Below are 18,535 nucleotides of genomic sequence, written 5' to 3' on the forward strand. Positions count from 1 at the left end.
TTTGTGACTTTTTGAGCAGAGGAGCTCAGATACTCATTTTTTTTTAAAAAGACGAGGGACAAACACGGAAACCCGTAGACACGCAGGACAGATCCTGAGTTATGGAGAGACCAAGGGAAAGGGAACCAGAAAGCGGGATAGACACGGAGAAATTGCAGTTCGGCGGTGGCTGGGGGCAAAGGCGGGCGCCCCGGCAGAGGGCGCGCGGCTACCCTCTGCCCTGCCGGGGTCACGGCGCCCCCTCCCCCGCGCCCTGGCCGGAGGGCCGGGCTATTTTTACGCGTGGACATCGGACACCAGGCTGGGGCGGCGGCGGCTGAGGTGGGGCTGGGCTGGGTCGGGCGTCGGGGCCACACGTCCGTCGGCGGGTCCCCGGGGCTGCGCGCGCCATGGAGCCGCGGTGCCCGCCGCCGTGTGGCTGCTGCGAGCGGCTGGTCCTCAACGTGGCCGGGCTGCGGTTCGAGACGCGGGAGCGCACGCTGGGTCGCTTCCCGGACACGCTACTAGGAGACCCGGCGCGTCGCAGCCGCTTCTACGACGGGGCGCGCCGCGAATACTTCTTCGACCGGCATCGGCCCAGCTTCGACGCTGTGCTTTACTACTATCAGTCCGGCGGGCGGCTGCGGCGACCAGCGCACGTGCCGCTCGACGTCTTCCTGGAGGAGGTGGCCTTCTATGGGCTGGGCGCGGCGGCGCTAGCGCGCCTGCGCGAGGATGAGGGCTGTCCGGTGCCGCCGGAGCGACCCTTGCCGCGCCGCGCCTTCGCGCGCCAGCTGTGGCTGCTCTTCGAGTTCCCCGAGAGCTCGCAGGCCGCGCGTGTGCTCGCCGTCGTCTCTGTGCTCGTCATCCTCGTCTCCATCGTCGTCTTCTGTCTCGAGACGTTGCCTGACTTCCGTGACGACCGCGACAAACCGGGGCTTGCGGCTGTGGCTGCTCCGGGACAGGTGAGGAGGCGGGGCCTCAGATGAAAGGGGGCGTGTTTATGTGGTGTAGGCGGAGCCAACAGGTCTGGCCAATCAAAATCGTGTTAAAGGCATTGGGAGGCGCGGCCTTTCAAGAAGGTGGGGTCTGGGTGTGGGTGGGCGGGGGCACCTGGCCAATCATAGTTGGGGCAGGGGGCTTTTTTTTTTTTTTTTTTTTTTTTACAGAGGCAGAGATAGACAGGGACAGACAGACAGGAACGGAGAGAGATGAGAAGCATCAATCATCAGTTTCTTGTTGCGCGTTGCGACTTCTTAGTTGTTCATTGATTGCTTTCTCACATGTGCCTTGACCGCGGGCCTTCAGCAGACCGAGTAACCCCCTGCTGGAGCCAGCGACCTTGGGTCTAAGCTGGTGAGCTCTTTGCTCAAGCCAGATGAGCCTGCGCTCAAGCTGGCGACCTCGGGGTCTCGAACCTGGGTCCTTCTGCATCCCAGTCCGACACTCTATCCACTGCGCCACCACCTGGTCAGGCTGGGGCAGGGGGCTTTGAGGAATGGGCAACCCAGGGACAAAACCTGTCAGGAGACAGACACCATCATTAAAAGCTGGGGACTCGGAGGGTATAACAATGGGGGCGGGGCCTGAGGATCTGAATACAAGGACCTGTCCTATCAAAGGGCAGGGTTAAGGCGGGTGAGAAACTTGGCTTGAGGAGGACAGGAGGACGGAGAGGTACATAAAAAAATCAAAACTGGGCAGAGAACCTGAAAAATCTGGGATCTGCGCAGCTGGTAGTAATTCATGGGAGGGATGGACTGGAGGTGCTGAGAATTGGGCTTGAAGAAAGGTAGCAGGAGACAGCGTGGTGGGCCCTGAGGGCTAGGGTAGGGAAGGAATCCATCTCAAAGAAAGTTTGGCTGGGAGCTGTAGGAGGAGAGGCCCTGAGGTTTGGCAGACAGAAAGATCTTTAACCATTACAGCCTAGGCTGAATTTGGGAGGGCAGGGCACAAGAGAATGGGGACAGTCCAGGGACCATCCCTGCCTAGAAAATTAATGCTGGGGTGGGCTTTGGAAGGGAAGAGATTGAACCCCACTCAATCATCATTTCCGGAAGCCCCATCAATGAAGGATGAGGGACCACGGGGCCAGCCGTCCCGGGGTAATCCTGGGATCCTGGGAGAGTCTATGACAGCTGGGACACTGGTAACCTGGGGGCAATAGCCATTGATCATTTTGTAGATAAGTAGTTGGATTTTTTTTTAAGTAGTTGGATTTTTATTTATTTTTATTTTTTCAGAGACAGAGAGAGGGACAAATAGGGACAGACAGACAGGAACGGAGAGAGATGAGAAACATCAATCATTAGTTTTTCGTTGCGACACCTTAGTTGTTCATTGATTGCTTTTTTATATGTGCCCTGACCGTGGGGCTATAGCAGATCGAGTGACCCCCTGCTCAAGCCAGCAACCTTGGGTCCAAGCTGATGAGCTCTGCTCAAACCAGATGAGGCCGCGCTCAAGCTGGCTACCTCAGGGTCTCGAACCTGGGTCCTCCGCATCCCAGAATGACGCTCTATTCACTGCGCCACTGCCTGGTCAGGCAGTAGTTGGATTTTTAAAAAATGAATGTGACCATTCCAGTGTGTCCCAGCCCTGGTGTGGTCCTCCCTTAACCCCTTCCTTCTTGCAGTTCCCCACTCGGCTGAATGGCTCCAGCCCTGTGCCTGGATCTCCACCTCGCACACCCTTCGATGACCCGTTCTTTGTGGTGGAGACACTGTGCATCTGTTGGTTCTCCTTTGAGCTGCTGGTGCGCCTGTTGGCCTGCCCAAGCAAGACAGCCTTCTTCAAGAATGTGATGAACCTCATTGATTTTGTGGCCATCCTGCCCTACTTTGTGGCGCTGGGCACGGAGCTGGCCCGGCAGCGGGGGGTGGGCCAGCCAGCCATGTCCTTGGCCATCCTGCGAGTCATCCGACTGGTACGCGTCTTTCGCATCTTCAAGTTGTCTAGGCACTCGAAGGGCCTGCAGATATTGGGCCAGACGCTGCGGGCCTCCATGCGTGAGCTGGGCCTCCTTATCTTCTTCCTCTTCATCGGTGTAGTCCTCTTCTCCAGCGCAGTCTACTTTGCTGAGGTCGATCGGGAAGACTCTTATTTCACCAGCATCCCTGAGTCCTTCTGGTGGGCAGTGGTCACCATGACTACAGTCGGCTATGGAGACATGGCACCCGTCACCGTGGGTGGCAAGATAGTGGGCTCTCTGTGTGCCATCGCCGGCGTGCTAACCATTTCCCTGCCTGTGCCAGTCATTGTCTCCAACTTCAGCTACTTTTACCACCGAGAGACAGAGGATGAAGAGGCTGGGATGTACAGCCATGTGGACACGCAACCCTGTGGGCCACTGGAGGGCAAGGTCAATGGGGGATTGGTGGACGGAGATGTGCCTGAGCTATCACCTTCACTCTGGCCCCCCCCTGGAAAACACATGGTCACTGAAGTGTGAGGGACAGTGGAGGCCTGGAGGACCTCACATTTCCTTAGAGGGATGGAGGGGAAGGTGGAGGGGAAGTTCGGGGGGGGGGGTTGGGATTAGGAAGAACTAGGTTAAATGGTAATGAGTTGAGGAACACCGAGTCTTACTGGGTCTTGAGTTGTGGCTTGGTACTCCTGTAGGTACCTCCCTTAGGTGGCAATGAATGGCAATGAGGTATGCTGAGCTGAGGGGAGGCTGCATTGGTTTTTGCAAGGCTGTGGAGCTTTTTGGGGTAGTGTTGAAATAGATCTGGTCACATAGTGTGTGAGTTTCTTTGTTCTGTGTTGAGTTGTGTTGTGTTGGGTTGTGAGTCTAGGTGAGCCTCGTCCAACTACATTGTGCGGGATTCTGTGAGATGAGTCCCCTAGGCCTAGGGCCATGTTCATGCATGATGTTGTGGAGTTGAGACATGTTGGAAATTGTGTGGCTTTGTGATTCTTCTATGGCTATGTTATTTTAGGTCCTGTGAACTTGTGAGTCATGTAGAAATACCAAGAGTCAAATGATAGAATGTGAACTTTGTAGGTCACATTAGGTTAAATTGAGTTGGGATGTATGACCGTGTGAGTCTCTCAGGGTTCTGTTGGGTTGAATTGTGTAGAGTTATGCGGCTGGAAGTTTTTCACGGCTACATTAAGTTGAACCGTACTGAGTTGTATAACCATATGAATCTCGTAGGGCCAGTTCATAGGGCCGTGCTGAGTTGAGTTACATTGAGATCGTCACTGTGAGGCTGATAGGAATGTTGGGTTGAGTTGGACTGTGTGCATGAACTCCACAGGGCCATGTTAGTTCATTTTGGATTTAGTGATAGCACCAGGACCCAAGAATATCAGCACTGGGAATGGATCACGTATCAGGATGTGAACATGGCATTGTTGACTCTGGGAGACAAACTGAACTGGACAGTCCTTCCATTTACTCCACACCTGATTCATTTACCATGGAAACCCCCTTACTATCTGTCCTTGCCTACAGTTTTGCTTCCAGACATGGACATCAGAGCCACAAGGGAAGAGGGTGAGGGGGAGAGCAGGACTCACTGTCTGTACTCTATCCAGACATGACTGGGGGACAGAAACCCAGAGGAGGGGGACAGAGACTTAGGGAAGGACGGAGACTCAGAGAAAGAGAGAAATCCAAAGAAGAGGAGACAAAGACCTGAAGAGAGAGGAACAGAGACTCAGAGAGGAGGAGACAAGGACCGAGAGGGAGGGGGACAGAAACTCAAAGCAAGAAGGAGAAAGAGACCAAGAGTGGGGGGTTGAGGCCCAGAGTAGGGCATCAGGCACCCAGGGAGAGACAGACAACCAGAGCTAGAGGCAGACCAGAGTGCCCCAGAGGAAGAGAACTAAAGAAAAAGGCAGTGCCCTGAGCCCAAGAGAGACACAGCCTCTGTTCCATGGAATCCCAAGTCGGGGCGGGCCACCCCATCTCCCACAGCCCAGGACAGCTGTCAGACAAACTGGGGAAGAACCAGACTTAGAGCATGAGCGTGGCTTCCCAAGGTCAGACAGCCCGTCACTGTTACCAGGGGCCAGGGCTTATGGCAGGCTGCCTGACCCCACGTGTCTCATCAGCCTGCTGGTACTCACAGGACCTCTCAAGTCCAAACAGCCTCACAAACAAGAAAACTGAGGCTCAGAGGGGAGGGTGTTACCTAAGGTCATGAAGCCAAACATTTTAAGAGGTCTTTCAGAACTGAGGGTTAGTGGAAGAGGAGGAGGGTTAAATCACTAACACACATACAGGGCTTCCCCTATGTGTGCCAGGCATCATTCAAAGCACTTGTATCAATTTATTAAAACTCATCCAGTGGTTTACAGAGTGTTGTTGTTGTTATTTTTAGCTATAACAACCCCTCTCCTTGTTTTTGTTGTTGTTGTTGTTGTTGTTTTGGTTTTTTTTGGTCAAATGAAATCTTAGAGGCACCAGGGTAACACATTAGAAGGAAACTGGTTTGAGGGGAACACACTTCTCATGAAGTCTCTGTTAGCAACTCAGAATGCAGCTAAGAAATTCAGTTTGGAACAACTAAGAAATTCAGTTTTATCCAACTACCTTTTTTACAAAGAGAGATAGAAAGTACAGATTGTGGGAAGAGTTTGATAAAGGTCAGAAATAATATAATCTAGGGAGATATAAGCTATGGAGGTTGTCACTTTTCTCTGAAATGGAGAGAACGGCACACCTGGAGACAGAAATGGAGACGGACTCCTTCACTGGGGACAGACACGAGAGGCAGAGTCTTGGAGGCAGGCAGTGCCCAGCACAGAGACCAGAAGAGGGGGAGATCGAGGCAAAGAGGAACCAAGACCTACAGAGAGGACAGCGACAGAGGCAAAGAAAGACACCCACGAGGAGGAAGGGGAGCAGGAGAGAAGAGAGCAGTGGCCTGAGAGGGGTCAGAGACCCAGGGGTACAATGGAGACCCACAGCAGGGGGAGAGAACCAGAGGGGAAGGGTCGGAGACCCAGAGAGAGGGGAACAGAGAACTGGGGGGGGGACAGAGATAAAGAGAAAGAGAGATGCAGGAAGGGGGAGAGAGACCAAAGAGAGGGGGGAGGCAGAGACAGAAGGGAGACAGAGACTGTTACTCCTCTTGGCTAACTCTCCTGTGCTGTGCTACCCTATCAGAGTCTGGGAGTTACATAGACTACCTCTGGTAGGGGTGGGACATGCTGGGTGTTTAGGGATTGGGAAGAATATGGAGAGGTCAGGGAGGTGACTCCAGTGAACATTCAAAGCCTGGGAAGTGTCCCTCCTCCACCTTAATAAACAACTGTGGCCTCCTTCTATGTTGCCTTGGCTGGGATGGGGAAAGGAGAGGGGAACACCCTAATCCGGGGACACCCTTCCTGCCACCTTGTCATGCTATATTTAGGCTGAGAGACGGGTATGGGATGCCCGCCACCCCCTAAGGCAAGTGTCAGCTTTCCTCTTGAAAATAAACCCGGGGAGGGGTGAAGGGCCCTGCAACAGGACTGTCCTAGACTCCAACTCCCATCTCCCTGTGTTAGGGTCTCTCTCTCTCTCTCTCTCTCTCTCTGGATTTCTGTCCCCCTTCTGGGTTCTGGCCCTTTCTCTCCAGGTGTCTGTCCTCTCTCTTTGGATCTGAGTCTTTTCTCTCTCTGGGTTGCTGTCCTCCTGTTTCTCTTGGACTCTGCCCCTTTTTACTCTCCATCTCTGTGACTTTTCCCATCTCCCTTCCATCTGGCACTATTCTCTTTCTTTCTCTAAAGTCATTCTGTTCCCAAACCATATCTAAACTCTGAGTCCTATAATACCTTGAATTGCTCTTATCTGAGCTCAGGACAAGACCCTCTCCCCAGTCCCCACCCAGGAAATTCCAGGAGAGAGGACTATGTGGGGGAGCCCCCCACATCCACTGTCTCCCCGGCCTGGGGCCTTATCACTGCCCAAGCCCAGCTGGTTAATGTCTGGCCTGGGGCTCCTGGGAAAGTGGGGATGAAACCAGAGGGTGGGAATCTTCCTGCGGATTGACACTTAACTGGCAAAAGAATGCAAAGGAATCTCGGGGCCAGACTCTTGGATCTGAGGGAGGAGGGGGCTGGGGGTCCAGACTCTGGGTCTGAGAGAGGAGGGGCTGGGGGCCCGGACCCCAGGGTTGAGAGGGAGGGGGGTCTGGCGCCTGGCCTCCTGGGACTGAGGCGGGTGGATGGCTGAGGGAGCCAGACCGGGCTTCTGAGGTCCCAGCCGGCGTGTGGAAGGCGGGATCCCCCGGCCCCTCCTCCGCCGTCGGGCGCCGCCCCGCCCCCGCCCCCGACCCGGGCCCTCTGGAGCTTGTGCAGCGAGGGGCCGGCAAGCACGCGGGCGTCCCCGCAGCCAGCGAGCGGGAGGAGGAGCCGCCACCACGCCAGGGGCAGCCGAGGGAGCGGAGAAGGACGCCCCAGGTAAGAGCCTCAGCACCTCCTCCTTCGGGATTCCGGCGTCCGGGTCGCCCTGCCCCCGGGTAGGGAGGGACGTGGGCGGGGCCGGAGGGGGCGGGGCTTGGCTGAGGAAACTGAGGCAGCGGGGAAAGGTTCCAGAGGATCGGCGGGTTACACCCGGTGGGGGTCTCAGTAGTTTAGTACCCAACCTGAATCTTATGGGAGTCGTATTCCGAGTACCTGAGGGGCTTTGAACTCCAGAATTCCTGAATCTGAGGAAGGACGGTTTGGGGGCCCGGACTCCCGGGTCTGAGGGAGGAGGGGCCGGTGTCCTGGGCTCCTGGGTCTGAGGGAGGGGGCTGAGGATCTGGACTCCACGGGAAGAGGCAGCTGGGACCCAGCACTCCTGGTCTGAGAGAAGAGGACCTACAGTCCTGGTCCTGGCTGGGTCAACGTGCACCCCTCTTCACACCCCACCTTCCCATTCCCATCTCCCAGCCAGGCAGGCAGTCACTCCAGGTATGTGCGGTAGAAGCCTTGGACGGGCCCTGGCCTGTCCTGTGTGGGGAAAACATTCCAGGAAGCAGCCTCAGGGACTCAGGGCTTCTTGAGAGCGGGCCCTCAGGTACCCGGGTGTCCAGGCCAGCCCCCCACCCCCACCCTGTCTGAGAGATGAATGGGCCAAGGAGGATGTAATCTTTTCCAGCCTCTCCTCTCCCCTCTCCTCCCCCCATCTGCTTCCCATTCCAGCCAGGAGCCATCACCTGGGCCTGAAAAGGGGGCGTGGCCTTGACTAGGGTACCCAACACTTTAAGTGGAACACTGGGAAGGGGAGTGCTAGGGGTTCAGGACGCCTCCCCCACCTGCCTATATAACCTGCCTGTTCCCTTCTTTCCCTAGGTGGTTGCCCCCTCCCTCTCCTGAGATGTCAGGAAGGAGGGGGCCACCTGTGTCCCCCACAGGGGCCCCCAGGAGCCTGGGGGCCCCCAGCCCAGGAGCTAGGAGGCGGAGGAGGTGCTGACAGGTCTGGTAACCACCCTGTCCTCTCCACACCATCCTTTTCCAGAACCACAGGCTTCCAGAATGTTTTAGAGAAAATGCAGTATCCATGCCCTGGCTGGTTAGTTCAGTCAGTCAGTGTCCTCCAGAGGCACCAGGGTTGCAGTTCCATCCCCATATGGGAAGCAAACAATGAATGCACAACTAAGTAGAACAACAGTGAATGCTTCTTTCTCCTTTCTTCCCTCCCTCCCTCCCTCTCTCCTCTCCTTCTGTTCCTCTCTTCCTATCTCTCCCTTCCTCTGTCTGTCTCTCTAAAATAAATCAATAAATTTTTAAAAAAAGAAAATGCAGTACACACACCTTCACCTGCATCTCCCAGCCCCAGATCAATCACAGACAGGGAAACTGAATCTCTGTCGGAGAGAGGAAGTGTTTTTCTGGCTTTCTTAGTGACAGTTTTAATTAATTAATTTTTTTTTTCCTGAAGTTGGAAACAGGGAGGCAGTCAGACAGACTTCCGCATGCACCCAACCGGGATCCACCCGGCACACCCACCAGGGGGCGATGCTCTGCCCATCTGGGGTGTCGCTCTGTTGCAACCAGAGCCACTCTAGCGCCTGAGGCAGAAGCCACAGAGCCATCCTCAGCGCCTGGGCCAACTTTGCTCCAATGGAGCCTTGGCTGCGGGAGGGGAAGAGAGAGACAGAGAGGAAGGAGAGGGGGGAGGGGTGGAGAAGCAGATGGGTGTTTCTCCTGTGTGCCCTGGCTGGGAATCGAACCCAGGACTCCTGCACACCAGGCCGATGCTCTACCACTGAGCCAACCGGCCAGGGCCTTAGTGACAGTTTTGACCTAAAGTTGGGTCTCCCTAGGATTCTAGAACTGGCCTTTCTCAGAATTTTGGAACCTCAAACCTCCTTTAGGATGCAGAACAGAGTGGAGTTGCTCAGACAGGGTTTGAGATCCACCTCTGGCATTTGCTGGCTGTGTGACCTGGTACAAGTTACCTCTCTGAGTCTGTATTTCAGCAATTGTTTGCTATTATTAGTAATAGTAGCAAAATAATTATAATAATAATTTTCTTGCCCTGGCCGGTTGGCTCAGCGGTAGAGCGTCGGCCTAGCGTGAGGAGGACCCGGGTTCGATTCCCGGCCAGGGCACACAGGAGAAGCGCCCATTTGCTTCTCCACCCCTCCGCCGCGCCTTCCTCTCTGTCTCTCTCTTCCCCTCCCGCAGCCAAGGCTCCATTGGAGCAAAGATGGCCCGGGCGCTGGGGATGGCTCTGTGGCCTCTGCCTCAGGTGCTAGAGTGGCTCTGGTCGCAACATGGCGACGCCCAGGATGGGCAGAGCATCGCCCCCTGGTGGGCAGAGCTTCGCCCCATGGAGGGCGTGCCGGGTGGATCCCGGTCGGGCACATGCGGGAGTCTGTCTGACTGTCTCTCCCTGTTTCCAGCTTCAGAAAGAAAAAAAAAATTTTTTTTTCTTTAGCACAAGAGAGAGACAGGAAGGAAAAGAGATGAGATGCATCAACTCATAGTTGCAGCTCCTTAGTTGTTCATTAATTGCTTTCTCATATGTGCCTTGATCCCGGGGCTCCAACTGAGCCAGTGACCCCTTGCTCGAGTCAGCAACCTTGAGCTCAAGAAGGCGACCTTGGTCTTCTAGCCAGCGACTATGGGGTCATGTCTATGATCCCCAGTCAAGCCAGCAACCCCACACTTAAGCTGGTGAGCCCGCGCTCAAGCCAGCAACCTTTGTATTTCAAATCTGGGTCCCCAGTGTCCTAGCCCAATGCTCTATCCATTGTGCCACTGCCTGGTCAGGCTATGATAGTTATTAATAATAGTAGTACTATAATCTGGAAATGGGTACTTTTCAATGGTAGAATGTAGGGTCCCCCAAGTTCTAGAACTAGGGCCTTCCTGTGGTTCTGGCATGCAGGTCCCCCCCTAACTTGTGACCCTCTTCTCTAACTCCAGCTTTCCTTTCCATCCTCAGGTGCTCAGCGAGATGCTCCCCCACCCCTCATGGTCCCTCCCCACCCTCCTCCTTTGCCTCCTCCCCATTGTCCCAATGGAACCCCATCTCCCACCCTCACCACTGCCCCCATTTCCAGCTCCTGAGTGGGACCTCCTGTCTCCCCGGGTAGCGCTGTCCAGAGGCGCTCCCGCGGACCCCCCTCTGCTCTTCCTGCTAGAGGCCGGGGCCTTTGAGGAGCTACCAGGCAGCCCTGCTAACCGAAGTCGGCGAGGTGTGAGCGAGACAGCACCAGCGAGTCGCCGGGGAGAGCTGGCTGTATGCGATGCAGTCAGCAGCTGGGTGACAGACCGCCGGACAGCAGTGGACCTGCGTGGGCGCGAGGTGGAGGTGCTGGGCGAGGTGCCTGCAGCTGGTGGCAGCCCCCTTCGCCAGTACTTCTTTGAGACCCGCTGCAAGGCTGACAACACTGGGGAAGGTGGCCCTGGTGCAGGGGGAGGGGGCTGCCGTGGTGTAGACCGGAGGCACTGGCTGTCCGAGTGTAAGGCCAAGCAATCCTATGTGCGGGCATTGACCACTGACGCTCAGGGCCGAGTGGGCTGGCGATGGATTCGCATTGACACTGCCTGCGTCTGCACACTTCTCAGCCGGGCAGGCCGGGCCTGAGGCCCGTGCGCATGCGCAGGAAGGAACTGGGCAAGCAGAGGAAGAAGATAGCTGGATGCTAAGGGACCTCAGGGGTGACCTGGCTGCTCTGGGCTTCATTTTGGGAACTTGTTAAATAATCATGAAATCACAGCTCTCTAATTTTGAGAGCTCGATCTGTACAAGATAGGTGTTGAAACCAAATGGAGTTTTGAAGGATGAATAGGAATTCTCCTGTGAACTCAAAGGTGATGATGATGATGATGATAGCCAATATTTTCTGAGTGCCTACTGTTTATCAGCTCTAATACACAACTTGTTAGATCAACTCTGGTGGATTTGACCATTGGAGGTCTTTGGCTTCTAAGTTGCTGATTATGTGATCTCAGAGGATTTCACCCTGCCCATCCTGGAGAGAGTGACAAAAATGAAATATGTCAAGAAGTGGGCAGGGAAGTAGAAAAACTGGAAAACACAAGCAACAAGCTGGGAGCTCGGGTTCAAATAGGAAGTTTACTAGGTCAGATGGGGCAAAAATGTTCTGTTTTGATGTAGTGACCTATCCATCACAGTAAAAACTCAAGTGAGATTGAATGATAGGTCAAGATGCTAGAAAATTTGGCCCTGGTGGGGCATTGAAGTCAGATTTCTACCACCCTTTCCTGTCTCAACCTTTACCCCATATTGGGAAAGAAATAAACCTTAAAGTTGTCCAGCTTTAGTAAGAAATGAGGTTCTGACCAGTCCTGACCCCTGGCAAGGATCAGGGGTCATTTGGACACTCACTGATAGCCTTTGAGTGGGCTGGGAAAATCCAACAGGAGAAAGGACCCCAGAAGCCTAAATGAGGAACAGAATGCAGTCTCAATTTTCCCTGTCTAGAGAATGGGTTGAGCCTGACCAGGCAGTGGCGCAGTGGATAGAGCGTCGAACTGGGGTGCGGAGGACCCAAGCTCAAGACCCCAAGGTCGTCAGCTTGAGCACGGGCTCATCTGGTTTGAGCAAAGCTCATCAGCTTGGACCCAAGGTTGCTGGCTTGAGCAAGGGGTTACTCAGTCTGCTGAAGGCCCGTGGTCAAGGCACATATGAGAAAGCAATCAATGAACAACTAAGGTGTTGCAAGGAAAAACTGATGATTGATGCTTCTCATCTCTCTCCGTTCCTGTCTGTCTGTCCCTGTCTATCCCTCTCTCTGACTTGTTTTAAGTCTCTGTTAAAAAAAAAAAAAAAAAAGGGTTGATGGGGCCCTGGCCATCTGGCTCAGCAGTAGAGCATCGGCCTGGCATGTGGAAGTTCATGGGTTCGATTCCCTGCCAGGTCATACAGGAGAAGCGCCCATTTGCTTCTCCATCCTTCCCCCTCTCCTTTCTTTTTAATTTCTCTCTTCCTCTCCCACAGCCAAGGCTCCATTGGAGCAAAGTTGGCTCAGTTGCTGAGGATGGCTCCGTGGCCTCCACCTCAGGTACTTGAATGGCTCCGGTTGCAACAGAGCAACGGAGCAACTGCCCAGATGGGCAGAGCATTGCCCCCTAGTGGGCTTTCCGGGTGGATCCCGGTTGGGCGCTTGCAGGAGTCTGTCTCTCTGCCTCCCGGCTTTTCTTACTTCAGGGAAGAAAAAAAAAAAAAAGAATGGGTTGATGGGATGGGTTAGTGGGGGCTGAGGAGACAGAAGCTTTGATCAAAAGGTCTTTGAAGTGAGGCAGTGACAGGGGAAGTCAGGAGCAGATCTCAGGACAGCCCTTCCCACATTACCAGCCCATAGCCTCACACCTGTTTCCAGCCCACAGACTTTTCTTTTTGGGGGCCAATTTTGGGCTAAGGACATAGAAATCCCCATCCCTCTCCCCCAACACACTCTCTTATTTGCCGTCAAAACTTTCCACACCACTACAATCCCCTTTTTGGCTAAGTATTTCTCTGCGGGTCTCTCCCTCTGCCCACACCTATACCCAGGTGGAAGTTTTCAGCTCAGTCAAAGGCAGCAAGACAGATGAAGCCGACACTGAGGCTGACTTCACACTCAGGGAGGAAGGAGCATCCCGGGCAAAGTGTTACCCCCCCCCCCCCCTCAAGAAGTTGGCCTGGCAGAGGGAGCTGCAGGCAGGGAGGGCAGGGATCCTATAGAAATAGTGTTTCTCATGGATTTCCTGGTGTGCTGAGTGGTCTCTATTCTCCTTCTCTGGGTCTCCCCACAGAGTCTCTGTTTCCCCCTTCCTGGACCTCTGCCCCAGGTTTCTGTCTCCCTCTCTGCTGTCCCTGCTGTGAGTCTGTGTGCTCCACTTCAGGGGTCTTTGTCTAAAACTCTAAAATTGAACTTGTTTCTCCTTCCCTTGTTCTCCATTTCTGCCCTCCTGTCTGTCTGGGTCTCCCCTCCTTCCACTTCTCTGAGTTTCTGTGCCCTAGTTAGGGTCTCTGCCCTCTTCTGTCAAAGTCCCTGTTCCTCTGTGTGTGGGTCTCTCACTGCACCCATCCACACACGTGCAGGGCCTCCATTGGCTGGACTCAGCGTGGGTGGGTTCTGTCACCTAGGGCAACAACAACAACAAGCCTTCTCCTGCTTGGCTACAAGGCGGGGGGGTGGGGGGAGATCATGGCAGGTCGGACCCCAGCTCTGTGCTATGGCCGTCCCTGGCCCCCCGCCTCTGGGACCGAGGTGCCTAGGTCCTGGCCCAGTTGGCATCTCACCAGCAGTGGTGTCGCCCACCACATGATCCCATCCACGCCCTTTCCCCCGCCTACTCTCCAGGTGAGAGAACCCTAGGCTCGTCGCCAAGAGGAGCCTGGAAGTCCAGACTCCTGTCTGAAGGAGGGACCCGGAGACCCAGGCCCCCGCTGAAAATAATGAGGGGTTGGTGGCTTGGACTTCTAACTGAAGGAGGAAGGTTGGAGTCCTGAGTCTGACAGAGGAAGGGTCAGGGAACCTCGAAGCCTGGAACTAGAGGGAGGAAAGGGCTGAGGACCAACTGGAAGAGATCAGAGAGGGCTGGCCGCCCGGGCGCCTGAGTTGTTTTAGCTGACGTTCCGCGCCTTCTGCCTAGTCCACTGTGGCGGGGCCCCTGCCCCCAGCGGCAATGCAGGATTTGCACATCTGGGCTTTCGACGAGGTCATCAACAGATGGGAGACAACCTTTGGCTCCGCTTATGTGCCTAAGACCCACGGCGGGCCCTACGCGCAGCCCAGGGCCCCAGAATTTGCGGACCCCACGCGAACCCTGGGGATCAAGGATTTAGGGGAAAAGGTAAGGTTCTGAGATGTTGAGGTCCGCGAGAGAAAGGGCCGAGGACCGCAATTAAGTCCCCTGCGCCCTCACGTCGGTTCTCCACCTCGACTTCCCGCAGCTCAGACTTCGCGGCGGTTGCCTCCCTCCGATCACAAAGCACCAGTGCAGTGAGACGAGGGCGCAGTATACAGGTTGGCCAGGCCTGGACCAGTGCGCCACTTTCCACGTGGAGCCCCAGCCTCTGGAGCTTGCGGACCACCAACGTGGGGGCCCTTCCCAGGTAGCAGAGAAAACCGCGCGGGCTCTGTGGGACAGCTCGAAGCGCCTGCGGTAGGGTCGGAAGGGCTATAAATGCTAGGACCAAACTTAGACCCTGGGGAAGGGCCAGAAGGAATATCTAGCCTAGGGCGAGACTAAAAAGTCTGGAGCGGAATTAGAAGAGTACTAGACTGGGTAAACGGCTTAGACGCTTTGAGGCGGGGCCAGAAGGCGGAGAGTTTCCCAAACTCAGCCCGGGCTCCTGGAGCAACTAGTAAATGCCGAGGCGGGTTACGGAGAGGATTGAGGCTGGGGGCGGGGCCAGGCAGCGGGGACTGTGCTTGGGGGCGGGTCTGGAATATTCGGGGACCTGGTCCGAGCAGGAGGCGAGGTTAGGTTTTCTAGGAGGAATTGTTGGCCAAGATGCAGCTTAATTCCAGTGGCAAGACAAAGAAGGTTTTAGTGTGGGGGCTTGGCTTGGTGTTCAATGACAGGCAGAAAGTGTTTGGGTGTTGGAGTAACCCTAGTAAGGGGTTCTGATTTGGGGAGTGAAGCTGAAGTGCGCTGGCAGGTGATTAGTCAGAAAAGATTCTGACTCTGGGGGCGTGTGTGGAGGCCTGGTCCAGAAGGGCTGTTGAATCTGAAGGAATCAAGTTCTCAGTCTGGGACCCAAGGGATATGAAACAGGATATGAAACGTCTTTCTTGATCATTCCTCCTGCTCTATCCTCCTCAGGCTCTCATTCCCTGGACGAAGAACGCCAAGCTGGCCGGCTGGCCTTCCACACTATCCGACCAGAGCATCCCGGACCGCCATCAGCTCTATCTGACTACTCTGGCCTGGGACTTCCGGGCCTCTCCGAAGTGAGCCTGGGTCCTCCGTCGGCACCGCCCCCTGCACAGCCCCTCATAGGCTGGTGGAACGCCTATCCCCTCCCCTGGAGCAGGTTCCCCCTCTCTGACTTATAACCAGAAAGAAGTTCAGACCCCAGCCCCTACCTCTTTTAGCGCCCAGGTGTTCTTAGTGTTAACTCTCAGGAACGCGAAGCCTGCTGAGGGCCTAAAGGTAGCTCTGGGTGTAGGAGCAGGGTCCTGACGGTTTGGGGCGGGGCTACTTTGGCATTTGAGTCCCCAGATACTCCTTCCCAAGGATGCAAAAACTCCAGGTTCCAGGTGCTTAAGTAACCCAGGCTAGGAGTCTCTAGCACCATTCTAAGTGGTTCCCAACTCCTACAAGTGTACCCTCTCCTCAAAATGCAGGAGAGTACAGATCTGCCTCTTCCTCAGGACCCGAGGTCTGAACCCGAGGCCTCATTCCAAGAATCCAGCTGTGCCCTCCCTACCCTGCCTCCCCTCAACAGCAAGGAGTTGTCTGGATACCCCTGCAAGGACTCGCTGGACTACTGGAGCTTCGAGGAGCCGCCCAAGGTCTGGGGTCACAGCGCCCAGTGGCCACCCTATCCCAGCTCGCCTCGGCTGCCCAAGCCACCGCGGATCCGTGTGCCCCGTGCCCCCCCGGTGACACCTGCTGTGCCGCACCGCGGGGCGCTGTCTCTGGCTCAGGAGTCCTACAGCCCCCCGCTGCAGCCGCTCGGCCGGCTTGACCGTTTCTGCCCACTGGAGCTGCCCTGCGGCGGTTCCCACTGGAAGCCGGTGCCGGGTATCTACAGCGTGCCGCAAGCCTACCGCACCGAGAACTCCGGCTACGGCAGCTTGAAGCCTGCGCTTGTCTGAGCCGCGGGGCCACCCCCGCCGCAGACAGGATCCCCCAAACAGGGGCGAAGCCGAGAAGCGACAGGGAACACAGTAGGCGGGGCTGGGCTTGGGAACCCCGCCCATCGCGCGGAGTAGGGCAGAGCCTGGGACACGCCCACTCGACTGTGGTTGGCGGGCGAGGGCCGGGAATATGTACTTCGGAGCTGTGGGCCTGCGGGCGGGACGTGCCCTCTGCCGCAGGAGAGGACGAGCTTATCTTGGTCTAAGACAGAGTTGAATAGTATAACGCTCCAGCTCCGGCAGTCTGGTTTCTGGGGGCTGTGAGGCAGATGGCGCTTTCGCTGCATCCTGTGGAGGGGGATATTTACGTGCAGGTGAACCGTTTCCTGAGCGCGATATTGAAGCCAAGCCCCTCCTAAGAGGTTCGACTCGGGCTTTCAGTCTATAGCAGGTGGAGTAGGGTTAAGGCTTCCGGTCGTTCACCACTCCAGGGTCGTTGGAGGGGCCAGTTCCAGCCTCCTCCCATGATAAGTAGAGGCAGGGCTACGCAACTTGCCCTCACAGCCAAGGGTTTCCTATCCGCTATTTCCTGCCCCCAACACGACCTCTCTAGCAATGTGAGGATTTGAGTCTGTGAAGTCAGAGGTCAGGTGTGTCCTGCTTCTTGGTACTGAGCCACTCAGTAATGGGGGGCGGGCGTGTATGCTCCACTTAGCCACTCCTGTACCTCCCTGACCTTGTCCGCCTCTCACCCCTGGAGATTAGTGTCCAGGTTACCCCGCCATACTACCACCCCCAGTGGCCTTGCCGCCCCCACAGCCTACAGGTATAAAACCAGGTAAACACGGTTGGGAGGCACCGAGGATGGAGATGCTTCAGGTAAGACCGTAGGGCGCCTTAATCGGCAAGAGCATCCTGAGACGCGGTGAAGGCCTCTTTGGACAAGGGTGTGGCCAGCCGGCTGGCTCCCTGGGAGGCCTGGGAAGCGGGAAGCAGTGGGTGGGCAGGGCCTGAGTATGTATGGTACCCGGAATCTCCGGTGTATTGGGATGGGGGGTCAGAGTGGAGGGGCTGGCCCCAAAGGGAAGTTGTCAGGCAGGGGAACTGGGTCCCTGGACGTGTGTACATGGGAATGTGAGGACAAGGGCTGGGCAGAGGCCTCAGGCTGTGGCTGAGGCAGCGGCCTTGTCTCAGGGGCTACTGTTGTGGCTGCTGCTGAGCATGGGTGGGATGCAGGCATCCAGAGGGCCACTGCGGCCACTGTGCCGGCCCATCAACGCCACCCTGGCTGCAGAGAAGGAGGCCTGCCCGGTCTGTATCACCTTCACCACCAGCATCTGCGCTGGCTACTGCCCCAGCATGGTGAGCTACCCAGAGCTGGCAGGGCCTGCCCGTGGTCTGAGGCCGGGTGCTGCCACCTCAGCACTAAGGGGATCGCTCAGGGCCTGGCCCACAGAAGATAGGCGGCAGCAGGGTGGAAGTGTGGCCTGCCCCCCTGGGTAGGGGCTGGGGAACTGGAGTCAAAGCTGGGCATGTGGGAGAGTACAGAGGGGAGGCTGGGGAGGGCTTGGCCCTGGGCTGATGCCCATGCCACACCTACCCCTGCCCTGGCCTCCAGGTGCGGGTGCTGCCGGCCGCTCTGCCACCTGTACCCCAGCCTGTGTGTACCTACCGTGAACTGAGTTTTGCCTCCATCCGGCTCCCTGGCTGCCCGCCTGGTGTGGACCCAATGGTCTCTTTCCCTGTGGCCCTCAGCTGTCGCTGTGGGCCCTGCCGTCTCAGCAGCTCCGACTGCGGGGGTCCCAGAGCCCAACCCTTGGCCTGTGACCACCCCACCCTCCCAGATCTCCTCTTCCTCTAAGGATCCCCCCACCCCAACCTCCCATGCCCCTTCTGACTGGGAGCCAGCAGATGCTCCTTTCCCAATAAAAGCTTCTCAAACCGCACCCTGGGGCTGACTTTTTTTTTTTTTTTCTACAGAGAGAGTCAGAGAGAGGGATAGGGATAGACAGGGACAGACAGACAGGAACAGAGAGATGAGAAGCATCAATAATTAGTTTCTCATTGCGCATTGTGACACCTTAGTTGTTCATTGATTGCTTTCTCATATGTGCCTTGACCGCGGGCCTTCAGCAGACTGAGTAACCCCTTGCTGGAGCCAGCGACCTTGAGTCCAAGCTGGTGAGTTTTTGCTCAAACCAGATGAGCCCGCAGTCAAGCTGGCGACCTCGAGGTCTTGAACCTGGGTCCTTCTGCATCCCAGTCCGACGCTCTATCCACTGAGCCACCGCCTGGTCAGGGTGGGATGACTTTCTTTGAGTTCAGGGTATACAAGCACGTGTGCACACACAATACACACATGATGG

The 18,535-nt window shown here is 56.1% G+C and overlaps 4 protein-coding genes across 5 annotated transcripts; all 4 read left to right on the plus strand.

The window, feature by feature from the left end:
* The first annotated feature begins 305 nt into the window (after positions 1–305).
* KCNA7 (potassium voltage-gated channel subfamily A member 7) lies at positions 306–6,243 on the plus strand. Its single transcript, XM_066271582.1, has 2 exons — positions 306–944; positions 2,615–6,243. Exons 1-2 carry the CDS (start codon positions 390–392, stop codon positions 3,428–3,430), a joined length of 1,371 nt encoding a protein of 456 aa, XP_066127679.1. The 5' UTR covers positions 306–389; the 3' UTR covers positions 3,431–6,243.
* A 1,033-nt stretch (positions 6,244–7,276) lies between these two features.
* NTF4 (neurotrophin 4) lies at positions 7,277–11,394 on the plus strand. 2 transcript variants are annotated; one of them, XM_066265277.1, is made up of 3 exons: positions 7,277–7,374; positions 8,251–8,374; positions 10,352–11,394. In XM_066265277.1, the coding sequence occupies exon 3, from the start codon at positions 10,364–10,366 to the stop codon at positions 10,994–10,996; it is 633 nt and encodes a 210-aa protein (XP_066121374.1). In that variant the 5' UTR covers positions 7,277–7,374; positions 8,251–8,374; positions 10,352–10,363; the 3' UTR covers positions 10,997–11,394. The 2 variants fall into 2 exon arrangements, with proteins under 2 accessions (XP_066121374.1, XP_066121375.1); XM_066265278.1 differs by lacking the exon at positions 7,277–7,374 and adding an exon at positions 7,716–7,869.
* Positions 11,395–13,577: 2,183 nt separating this feature from the next.
* Positions 13,578–17,150, plus strand: SAXO3 (stabilizer of axonemal microtubules 3). Its single transcript, XM_066265280.1, has 5 exons — positions 13,578–13,721; positions 14,014–14,214; positions 14,315–14,476; positions 15,190–15,317; positions 15,815–17,150. The coding sequence occupies exons 1-5, from the start codon at positions 13,683–13,685 to the stop codon at positions 16,185–16,187; spliced, it is 903 nt and encodes a 300-aa protein (XP_066121377.1). The 5' UTR covers positions 13,578–13,682; the 3' UTR covers positions 16,188–17,150.
* Positions 17,151–17,152: 2 nt separating this feature from the next.
* On the plus strand, positions 17,153–18,058 carry LHB (luteinizing hormone subunit beta). Its single transcript, XM_066265281.1, has 2 exons — positions 17,153–17,531; positions 17,788–18,058. Exons 1-2 carry the CDS (start codon positions 17,190–17,192, stop codon positions 18,028–18,030), a joined length of 585 nt encoding a protein of 194 aa, XP_066121378.1. The 5' UTR covers positions 17,153–17,189; the 3' UTR covers positions 18,031–18,058.
* The last annotated feature ends 477 nt before the right edge of the window (positions 18,059–18,535 follow it).

The sequence above is a fragment of the Saccopteryx bilineata genome, chromosome 3 (genome assembly GCF_036850765.1).
Source record: "Saccopteryx bilineata isolate mSacBil1 chromosome 3, mSacBil1_pri_phased_curated, whole genome shotgun sequence".
NCBI lineage: Eukaryota > Metazoa > Chordata > Mammalia > Chiroptera > Emballonuridae > Saccopteryx > Saccopteryx bilineata.